General features: G+C 33.5%; 1 protein-coding gene across 1 annotated transcript in view; it reads right to left on the reverse strand.

Annotated features, from left to right (window-relative positions):
* Nucleotides 1-4,519: 4,519 nt before the first annotated feature.
* LOC117339602 (QRFP-like peptide receptor) overlaps nt 4,520-12,758 on the reverse strand; it is an 81,167-nt gene continuing 72,928 nt past the window's right edge. The window contains exon 5 of the mRNA XM_033901294.1: nt 4,520-4,729. Within this exon, the coding sequence (XP_033757185.1) occupies nt 4,614-4,729 (116 nt within the window). The 3' untranslated portion in view covers nt 4,520-4,613. The remainder of the gene's footprint in view (nt 4,730-12,758) is intronic.

The raw sequence follows: 12,758 nt of genomic DNA on the forward strand, positions 1-12,758 counted from the left end.
ATAATTCTATACTAGGTGTATAAAGTAACTGACGGACTTTCTACTGGATGTAGATAATTCTATACTAGGTGTATAAAGTAACTGACAGACTTTCTACTAGATGTAGATAATTCTATACTAGGTGTATAAAGTAACTGACGGACTTTCTACTAGATGTAGATAATTCTATACTAGGTGTATAAAGTAACTGACGGACTTTCTACTGGATGTAGATAATTCTATACTAGGTGTATAAAGTAACTGACGGACTTTCTACTGGATGTAGATAATTCTATACTAGGTGTATAAAGTAACTGACGGACTTTCTACTAGATGTAGATAATTCTATACTAGGTGTATAATGTAACTGACGGACTTTCTACTAGATGTAGATAATTCTATACTAGGTGTATAAAGTAACTGACGGACTTTCTACTAGATGTAGATAATTCTATACTAGGTGTATAAAGTAACTGACGGACTTTCTACTGGATGTAGATAATTCTATACTAGGTGTATAAAGTAACTGACGGACTTTCTACTAGATGTAGATAATTCTATACTAGGTGTATAAAGTAACTGACGGACTTTCTACTGGATGTAGATAATTCTATACTAGGTGTATAAAGTAATTGACAGACTTTCTACTGGATGTAGATAATTCTATACTAGGTGTATAAAGTAACTGACGGACTTTCTACTAGATGTAGATAATTCTATACTAGGTGTATAAAGTAACTGACGGACTTTCTACTAGATGTAGATAATTCTATACTAGGTGTATAAAGTAATTGACAGTATGTGTTAGAATTAAGATTAAGGTAACCCTAACCCTAACCCCGGTTTGACGATTTTTTTCTGTGCCTAATCAACTATTGATGATCCCAACCCTGAACTTCCAAACATTAATTACGAATGTTTTCACTCTCTCTCTAATATACATATCACTTCTACTTACGCAAACGACGCTACATTAAAGCTGGAGTGTTCTAAAGCCATTGGCCGCGACCTTGTGAATCTTCGATTGCTTAAAGAATCTGTTGATACCTATATTGTATGTAAGCCCTTAAGCTCTCTCTTTAACCAATCGGTAACATCTACTTATTATATATTGTTCGAAAATTAATGGAACGATACATTTTTAAACATGTCTACAAGTGTTTCGCATGCCAACTCCCTACTAGACACGGCGACCAACCCTTTAATCAACTTCTTGCTATCACACATGGTATTTACTCTACTTTAGACCATAGTAATGAAATACAAAGCTTTTGACCGTGTTGGTATAAGGAAATACTAAGTAAGATTTCCAGTTTTAGAATTTGAGTTTCACTTCAATAATGGTTCTAAAATTATCTTTACAATCGTAAGCAAAGAGTTATTTTTTTTAATTGGTCTTAAATTATGGTCGGGGTTCCCCCAAGATTCGATATTGGGCCCCTTTTTGTTTCTTTTATTTATAAATTACATTGTGCAAGACATATAAGCTAATATTGCATTATATGCAGGTGACACCTCTATTGATGTTATTACGGACTTCCCTAGGATAAGTGACTTTCGACCTTAGTAAAATTCATGAAAGATCGGCGAATTAGTTGGTTAACTTCAATCCTACAAAATTAAAATAATATTATTATCTAGAAAGACTAATTCACCAATTCCTCCTCCTCTAAACATAAACCATATTTTGCTTACTGAGGTAAATTCACATAGGTAACTCGGTTTGTTGATATCACATAATGGCGGTTGGACCAACATATTAACATAAGCAAATCTAAGTTTTCACCAAAATTAAATATTTCACGGTTATTTAAATTCACTTTAGATCGTACTTCCCTTCAAACTTTGTATTTTTCCTCTTATCGGACTTAGTTTGAAAATGGAAACATTCTCTGTGATAACCTGACATATTAGAAGATCTCAAATTAGAAGCAGCAAGAATAGTTACTGGCGGAACTAAACTCACAAGTAGAGTAAAACTTTATCTTGAAACAGGCTGGCTTCCCTTAGAGCAAAGGAGTAAACTCCACAAAATCTTTAATTTCCATAAAAAGATTCACGGTCTCCCTCCTCAGTACCTACAACTCAGCGTAATCATAGCATCCATGATCACAATACTCGTGTTGAATATAACTTTCGCCCTCCTCCTTGTCGCATAGGTCTTTACATGGAATCGTTTCCGCCGCAGAGTTTTTCTTACGTTGTTTTAGTACTCTAAACTATCCCTTATCAACTAATTAATACTCTTTGGTGATAACAAACTCACAAATGATGACAGTATATTGATTTTCTCAGTGTTCAAGAATTTAATATTAGTTCCAAAAGATTTGAATGATTTTTTTCTTGTCCAGTTACAGCAGGTGGCATATTTCATGTCATGGAATACAATTCATTTCTTTTTTCTTTAATCTTTTCATCTCTCCTCTTTTCTTAATTTTCTCATTTTTCATCTATAAAAATATTACATTGGTCAATTATCTGTCCTCCCACCTGCTGCCGTTTACTTAATGTTTCATAAAAAGGAGACGGATTAATATAAGTATAATACTTGTTTCCTAATCCCATTCAAATCATGATTGTATGATCATGTATAAAATAAATGATTAACATTTAATTTATACTTAGAAACATAATGCTCTTGTTAAAATCATATAAATTTGCATCGGCAATATCATTATCAGTATAGTAAAATTGTTCATAATTTATTTTTTTAAAACATCTTGGTTTGTTATGTCAAAACCTTTATCGTCTTTTAATTTCAAATAAGTAGTAATACAACGTTTTACCTTTTAAATTGAAAAAAAGAAGTTCATTGCTTATTCCTCCTCCTCCATTCATTTAAGCATTGAGGTTGATTTTTTTTAGTTTTCATCGGGGTATGAAAAGAATTTTTTTTGCAAACTTTGTAAGAATCAGCGTGCTTATAATTAATTTCAGTTAATTGTTTTTTTCTAATTCAATACATGTTTTATGTACAATTTTACGGGTTTTAGCGGATTCTTACAGAAGTTTGCAAACAAAATTTGTTTCATACCCCGTTGAAACTTTAAAAAAAAAAATGACATCAACGCTTATAATTAATTTTTGAAAATGATTTTCAAATTTAAAACATGATTTATGTACAATTTTACTGGTTTTAAATGGGATTCTTTTTCTCAAATCAATACGCAACGTCAATTGTATTGTGACGTAACATTTTTCGCGCCATTCTCGGAATTTCGTTCATAGAAGAATGAAAAGAATTTTTCGACCAATCATATTTGAGTATATACCATGAAAACAAAGAAAATTAATTATAATGCTTTGGTCCAAATAATACTGCTTTTGGTTTTGATTAATCTAATATCTTTCAGTTCCGTTTTCTTCCTATTCAGCTCTTCTGCTGATATATTCTTATAGTAGGAAATATATCTGTCCCTCATGTCAATTAGAATATATCTGTCCCTCATGTCAATTAAAATCGTTTCCTAAGGAGGTGGCCGTTTGTTATCGTAGTCAGGAATATTATGAATAGAACCAGTATTATATATGGGGAGACCATACAGTGTTTTAACAAACTTTATAGTATTATTTACAAATTAAAACATCATATAACATGGAATTATCACATTTCCATGGCATGTTACTTATTTTCAAACGTTGCATCTTTTTTTGGAAACAGATAGTCTTTATGGTACCATACTAACCACATAGTCACGTGTTCGTTCCAGAAATGACGCAAGTTGTAATAGTATTTGCAGTACTAGTATGTAGGGCACACGTGTAAATCAATCTAAATGCCACAAATTACGGCGAATATTACAGAAAAAGAAAAAAATAAGGCGTTAAACTATCACGAATCATGTTAGTATTATCATACTGTACTGTAGACTCAAACATCGTGATGTTTTTGTTTTTGTTTTGTTGTTGTTGTTTTTTTTTGTTTGTTTGTTTTTTCGTTTTCGTTTTTTTTTTGGTTTTTAACATGTTTATATATTAATACTGTTTCGTAGGCGCCTTGTGGTATAGATTAAAAGTACCCACATTATCCAAATTACAAACTAATCTCAGATTTCAGCAGTTCATTCATTCCTTAACATATAGAATACATGAGTTCTATTATTTTACTGTTATCTTCAATAGGACCGTCAATACCATGTACCAAGTGTCTTCCTGACGATATGATAAGTTGAAAGTATTCATGCTGAAGGCCATCGTGGAATAATAACGACATTTAACAAAAAAAAAATTACATTTTCACTTCGCTCCGCCTCAATGAACCTAGTAAACTCAGATTCTTCATTTCCCGTTGAAGATTTTGGGCCGCGTGCTTCTGTTCTGAGAGACGAATCACTTTCTTGCCGGCGTGCGAATACATTCACTGAATTTACAATTGCGATCAAGTTCTGTACCGCCTCAGATTCACTTCATTTGCACGAGGTTCATTTCCCTTCATAAGTCCATGCCAGCAACAAAATTGACAATCAATCCTTAATTAATACTTTCCAGTAGCATAAACCAAGCGGACGTTATTTTGTGAACATAAAACTTGACATATGACTTTGGATATAAACTTTGTTTAATACACGAAAAATGACAAAAATCGTAACATATTGTTGTTAGAATATAAAGAAAATTTAACAATGAAACAGGTCTTAGGAAACACGGAAATGAAATATCCGCGTACTGGTTGTGGTTGTCGATCGGAACGAGTCGATTCGGGCCATCGTCCATCTTTGTTTTGTATAACATCCAAATATGGAACCAATTCCTGGAACAACAAAATAATATTTCTATTAGAATCTGGTAACTACAAAAACGTAATGATCTTTGGATCAGGGTTATTTTGATACAGATAGAGTTGTTTACATCATCATTACTTAAGGGTTAACTGTAATATTTTTTTTACATTATTGCGCGGTTTATGAAAAGAGTACACCCCAGTTTTTTTTGTGTTTTGCTCAATAACATAAAAAAAAATATTACAGTTAACCCTTATAATTTAATTAACAACGATAAGAAACATTTTCATTAAGTTTAATATGTTTATTTTGCTCCAGATATTTAAAAACACATCGATAAATACTAAATCCCGTGAACAACGATTACTCCGCTGACGTCACAGTCATTATTTATGTTATGAGATGATAACATAATTTTTTGAGCCAATGAAAATGCTTGTTACAAGCAAAATTAAATTATAATGGATTCGAAATGAAGGTTTTTAACGTGATAACAGTTATATTTTCCCAGGGAAAGAGTTTGACCATTGTTATATATATATAACATAGCAACACAATTGACAAAGGAAGACAATTATATATATATATAACATAGCAACACAATTGACAAAGGAAGACAATTATATATATATATAACATAGCAACACAATTGACAAAGGAAGACAATTATATATATATATAACATAGCAACACAATTGACAAAGGAAGACAATTATATATATATATAACATAGCAACACAATTGACAAAGGAAGACAATTATATATATATATAACATAGCAACACAATTGACAAAGGAAGACAATTATATATATATATATAACATAGCAACACAATTGACTAAGGAAGGCAATTATATATATATATAGGGCAAAGAAGTAATTAAAACAGTGTAAACAATAAGGTTTGTTAAATTTTCGAGGCAATCCGCCCCTTTATCAAAACACAAAAAATCACAAATACAATCACATAATATATATAAGAAGTACTGGAAATACAATAAAATACAATAAGAATAATGTTTTATTAACTGGAGAAACCACAATGAACCCTTCGGCAAACGTGGGCCGAAGGCGGATACTAGCGTGACTGCATCATGTTCAAACACTAGAACGCTATGCGACCAACGGCAGAGATATTTTGAATTTCCCCGCACGTGAAAGTATACCGAAGAGTTCAAAGACGATTCGTCCCTAAACACTGCTAGTGGACGACATTGCATTTATATAAAAAATGTTGCATTATCGTCTCTACAGTGATTGATTAAATATCGTGTACAAAGTCTGAAAAACTTTAGAAAAATATGTGTTAGATCATAAGAATTATAGAGAGTGATGTTTTGATAAAGGGGCGGATTGCCTCGAAAATTTAACAAACCTTATTGTTTACACTGTTTGAATTACTTCTTTGCCCCATATATATATATAATTAAAAATATATAATGTCCTTGTGATGGGTATACATAGTAATAATAATAAAAAACACAAACCAGAAATTCACACTAGCGCTTTCAACATGCTTTGAGAGCAAGCTCTTCAGGTGTATCTTTCTCAAAGCATGTTGAAAGCGCTAGTGTGATATATACCATAGCAACACATTTGACAAAGGAAGACACTTATATATATATATATAACATAGCAACACAATTGACGAAGGAAGACAACTTTTTGACTCGTGCCTGGACCGGGCCTTGAACTCACGATCTACACCACCCAATCATGATCACCTAGCCAAAAATACCCGCAGCTTATACCGCTGCGCCACATCAACGTTCTAAAACAGAACGTTTCAATGGCGCAGTGATGGTCGGCCCGATACCCTGACATGATCATGACATGAATACCTGGATTGCAATGCATATACATGGATGCGAATTGAACACATATTATCAATTTTCATCATAGTACAATTACGACGGGAAGTTCAAATCTTGACCTTCGTATCATCAACACATAGTGAATATCAAACATTGTGCTTATGATTTGATATGTAAATAACAGTAACCCAAATGACGAATTACTCGTGCCCTGACCGGACCTCGAACTCACGATCTACGGCACCCAATGGCCTAGCCAGAAATACCCGCAGCTTATACAGGTGCGCCCCATCCTCCGTTTTTTTTTTTAAATTTTACTTTATTTCTCTTCACAAACCAAGATGTACAGAGAAAAACATATTTACAACAAAGCAAATTTGATGCATGTGGAGGACAAATTATGACTTTTTTAAACTAGGACTTTGATCCTTTAATTTTGTTTGATCATTATTTCGAAAAAGTTGATAACATTTGGTAAATCATATGCATACTTAACTAAATATAGTTTTCTTTTTGTATTAAAAATGGACATTTCAATAAATGGTGGAATTCATCACCGATTTCATGTGTATAACAATTAAGACACATTCTATTTTGATATCTAATATTATTGTATCTCCACTATAAATATATATTTTACAAGTTCTAAATGTACACAGTAACATTCGCTCATTGTAATTTAATAATTCTAAATAATTTTCAAAATCACAATTATTTTTTATATATTTTATAACCAACAGATGTAGAAGAATTAAAAACCTTCACTGGTAATTTTTTGTAAAAACCTGTTCGTGTAATATTTGTTTTACCAATTGCAGGTTACTATTTTATCAAAGAATCATGTATATATTTAAATGATAAATTAAGTTTTCAACAGAACGTTTCAAATATATATTTACCATCATTTCAAGTTACGTTGGAGTCTCCGGAAGTTGCTAAATGTTAAATCTGTTGATCTAATTGTCGAATGGAGAGTTATCCAAATTCCATGAGGAACTATCTATTGCAATTTTTTTTTATTGATAACAGACATTCAATTATTTGTAAATGTAAGATATTTAGCTACCATGAAATAACAGATGCCTTTAATTTATCTTTTATTTCGTATTTTTCATAAATACTAGGTAGACATCATTTTAGATTTAGAGTCATTTTAGATTTAGAGTCATTTGAATAAAGTCGATAAATTTTGATTGATTAACTAGCACGAGTATTCAGAAAAGAGCTATTTGTTGTATATATTAACACCTCTCCCTTGTTCAGCTTAGTAAACTCTGACTGCGTTAAAATTAACGGAAAGCAGTGAATCGGTAACATAATCATGATCTCGTACAATAATGTATCTTTGTGACGTTACCGGAACGTCAACTAGACGGCTTCATTTTCAAAGGATTGGTCAACGCAATTTTAGTGTTTTCTCCTGTTACCCGATGATCTCTGTACAAAAAGCTAGTGCCAAGTGAGTATTTTGTCAAAAACTAAACTGAAGATTGCGGAAGTGGGTGCATATCTAACTTCTCCACGAGGTAAGCTAACAACAAATGGCTGAAGCGTACAGTTCCTATAGAACAATCGACCACATCACCACTAAATCTGTGTCAATACACGCTGGGCTTGACAACCATAGTTAGTCCGAGACGGAAATTGTTGATTGTGAATATATTAATGAACTGAAAACGTAAAGTGTATTTAACAAAAATACTAAGTTGTTTCTTTTAAATTTGTTAACACTACTAGTGTCTTTACGTAAATTCACTGGAACTATATTATCTTAGCAACCGCGGCTGCCGTAGTTACCAACGTCGCAACACATCTCGAGTTTCATTTTCTGCGCACGGTATTTCAACGATATATATACATACATATAAGCTTTCCTACTTTTTGTTAATGTAACCACTTATCTGTTTTCCCTTGCTTAGGGCATTAGTGTTGTCAAACGATACCATTTCTTTTTTTCACATTTAGAGTTCTTGTCTACATTTAGTTGGTTTTTTTAAATAGTAAGATAAAAAAGAAATAATTAGAGGTAGACAGGTATAAGAAGGTCCCCAATAGCTTACAACATTCCGTTTCCATTGGAAACCATTGTCTTGTATTACAAAATATAAAACAATAGCCGTGATTATTAGACCAGTGCTCTATTTTGGGTTACTTAACGTTATATATGATATAGAAATATATAAACAAACAAAAACTGACAAACAAATAAACAAAAACAACCTAAAAAACAAAAATATCAGCTTTGGCCTATTCGAAACTAAAACTGACGTCCTCAACCACATCCCGATAACAATGACATATCACGTGCTCATTGCATCATTTCCGGTTCCGGTTTCACTGATCCCATTCGTGTCCTCTGGAGTTTTGTTTAAAAATAGTTCATTAAAATAATATGTCAAGTTTAGTTGTGATTCACGATATTTTGAGTTCAATTTATAATGATATATTTGATATCTTCTCAATATATGATTACAGAAATTTGTCATTTGTTTACCGGATGTTAGCTCCCCCTTTGTGGTCATGTTTCAGGAACATCCTTTTGTTTTTGATGAGACAAGGGTCTCCTGACAGTATAATCTCTAAAACCCGATTAATCAAGTTAATAATAGTGACAATGATTCCAAGGATTCCATTAATTATTTACACGACCCTGTCGTAACCACCGACTCTCTTGTTCATTTCCGACCTAGTATTTTTGTTATGTAATTGACTTAACACTCGCGTCTTCTCGTGTAGCACCAGATAGCTCCTGACACGAGTCACACCGTAATAAAGTGGATGTATGACCTGTGTCGCCGTCTAGTGATCAAACCTAATAGTCTGCCTATTAACATCCCTGTTTATTCCGACTGTATTGTTTTGTCCGGAATTTTCCTTCTTAAACTATAGCAATTCATTTCATCAAATTTTATTGCGAACGTTCGCGAACAGTCAATTTAATAGAATAACACTAAAATGCCCTATCTGTTCTGAAAGCCGGCTTCTTATATTTAAAAAACTGACCATGAAATTGCATGCTTCTATGTATTGTTTTGTCCGTTATATCCCTCTTAAATAATTGCAATTCATTTCATCAAATTTTATTGAAAAAGTTGTAGACAGTCAATTTGATAGAATAACACTAACATTCTCTCTATTGTATAGTGATTAAAAACTTTTTTGGTCCGGAACCTGTCTATTCTGGAAATCGGCCACTTTCAACTGACCATGATATTGTATGCTTCTATATATAATATCGACCTGATCGAACCGGCCAACAACAATTTAAACAAACATTTTGATGATTATTCAAGGTCGCAGCCGTGTTATGGCTTGCATGACCAAGGAGACTTAAATAAAAGTATCAGGCTGTCCGCGAATAAAAAAATATTAATTCAATTCAATCGCCCCCATATATTCATCTACATTCCGTACCTGAGTAATACAGCATACATTGAAATAATATTACCATATTGTTAAAATTCATCCTTATTATGCCCTGTAGGTAGGGCATATGAATTGTACGTGTTGCCCCATTGCATAATCGTAAGTGGCGACTAAATATTTGGGATCTTATCTTTACTCTCTTTCATAAGTCATTCTTTTTGCTACTCTCTCCCTTAATACTGCCTCACGTTTGGCCATTGGTTGAGAATTCGCAAAAACGTGGAAGGCTTGGGGTTCAGTTCCCTGGCCGAGACATACCAGAGTCTTTATAATGGCAGTTTCTACTCCTGCTTAACGCTCAGCATTGTAGGAGTGGGACGACAGGATTGCGCGTTGTCAGTATAATGTGACCGGGCGGGGTATCCTGCTTAGTGTCTTCGGCAGTATGTTTCAGTGATGTAGCACTATAAATCGACAAAAGCTCCGGACAATCAGGAGACTTAACACGAAGATATACGCTCTCACCTCACATATGCATGAAACCGCCCATAATTAGGAGGTTTAACAATTTTAAACCGAACCAATCCTCCTAACCCTTACCCTAGCCTTAGTTGTGCACATTTGATTTTGAGAGTGATCCAGTCAAACAAAATAACAGACAGTTTAATTTTGATATTGCTATTTCTAATTCACAGAAAGTTCTTAGATCTTTCTGACATTCCATAGGTATGTTCCTTTTGATACCAAATCATTAAATCAAAATCAGTAAAGATAATAACATAAGAAATATACATATCAAAGACATCTACAATTAAATATCACGACATAGCTGTCGCCTAATTGAAACTACAACTGACGTCCTCAACCACATTCCGATAACACTTACACATTGCGTGTTCATTAAGGTATTTCTGGTTCCGGTTTCACTGATCCTATTCCTGTTCTCTGAAGTTTGTTTTGTGTAAAACCAATATCTTTAATCGAAACGATATCTGTCAAGTTTAGTTGTAATTTATTCATTTTTTAATACAATCTATAATATAATGTGTTATCCTCTTAATGTATGATATCTGTCATTTGTTTACAGAACTGTCCCGGACATTAGCTCCCCCTGTCTGGACATGTTTCAGGAACATCCTTTTGTTTTTGATGAGACAAGGGTCTCCTGACAGTATAATCTCTAAAACCCGATTAATCAAGTTAATAATAGTGACAATGATTCCAAGGATTCCATTAATTATTTACACGACCCTGTCGTAACCACCGACTCTCTTGTTCATTTCCGACCTAGTATTTTTGTTATGTAATTGACTTAACACTCGCGTCTTCTCGTGTAGCACCAGATAGCTCCTGACACGAGTCTCGCCGTAATAAAGTGGATGTATGACCTGTGTCGCCGTCTAGTGATCAAACCTAATAGGCTGCCTATTAACATCCCTGTTTATTCCGACGATATTGTTTTGTCCGGAATTTTCCTTCTTAAACTATAGCAATTAATTTCATCAAATTGTATTGAGTACGTTGTAAATAGTCAATTTGACTAATTAACATTAAAATTCTCTCCAGAGTATAGTGATTAAAACCTTTATAATAAGGAACTTATCTATTCAGAAAACCGGCGTCTAATTTAAAAGAAAAAGACCGTGAAATTGTTTGCTTCTATGCATAATATCAACCTGATTGAACCAACCGTCATGTTTTCCTGACAAACAACAATCTAAACAAACATTATTCAAGGTCGCAGCCGTGTCGCTGTGGATTGGAGTACCCGTTAGGGTGATTTACCTGTATTTTAACTGATTGACGATTCACCACATCAGATGTTTATCGTCAAATATCGCCAATAATAAATCACACGCGTGTCTATTGAGCATGCAGTAGATAAACAATGCCCGTATGTTAGACTACCTTCTGGAATCTCACGTAATTCTAAATATAGAAATCGGCCTACTCTATAGAATGCCACATAAGGTTGACAATATGGTCTCCAGAAAGATAAGTTTTTAATTATTTGATTATTTGTTTTTGTTTCAGATGACAATTTCTGATGTGGATAGATTAAGAAGGTAAAATAAATGAACATTTGACCAAACATTAAAAAATTTCAAAGAAACAAAGAATACCAATAAGTGAACGATTCTAGGGTACTGAGAAATGATGAAGTGAACATCATATTGGTACAAAGATCTCGAGATCCTTATCGAGATCTTGTGTGAAACATGTTACTTGATGTGAGATGTGTTACCTTGTGTAAGATGTGAGCTAACTGGTGTTAGATGTGAACTAACTGGTGTAAGATGTGAACTAACTGGTGTTAGATGTGAGCTAACTGATATAAGATGTGAGGTAACTGGTGTAAGATGTGAGCTAACTGGTGTAAGATGTCAGCTAACTGGTGTAAGATGTGAACTAACTGGAGTTAGATGTGAGCTAACTGATGTAAGATGTGAACTAACTGGTGTTAGATGTGAACTAACTGGTGTTAGATGTGAGCTAACTGATGTTAGATGTGAGTTAACTGATGTTAGATGTGAGCTAACTGGTGTAAGATGTGAGCTAACTGATGTTAGATGTGAGCTAACTGATGTAAGATGTGAGCTAACTGGTGTAAGATGTGAGCTAACTGGTGTAAGATGTGAGTTAACTGGTGTAAGATGTGAGCTAACTGGTGTAAGATGTGAGCTAACTGGTGTTAGATGTGAGCTAACTGGTGTTAGATGTGAGCTAACTGGTGTTAGATGTGAACTAACTGGTGTAAGATGTGAGCTAACTGGTGTTAGATGTGAGCTAACTGGTGTAAGATGTGAGCTAACTGATGTTAGATGTGAGCTAACTGATGTTAGATGTGAGCTAACTGGTGTAAGATGTGAGCTAACT

Source organism: Pecten maximus, chromosome 1, assembly GCF_902652985.1.
Source record: "Pecten maximus chromosome 1, xPecMax1.1, whole genome shotgun sequence".
NCBI lineage: Eukaryota > Metazoa > Mollusca > Bivalvia > Pectinida > Pectinidae > Pecten > Pecten maximus.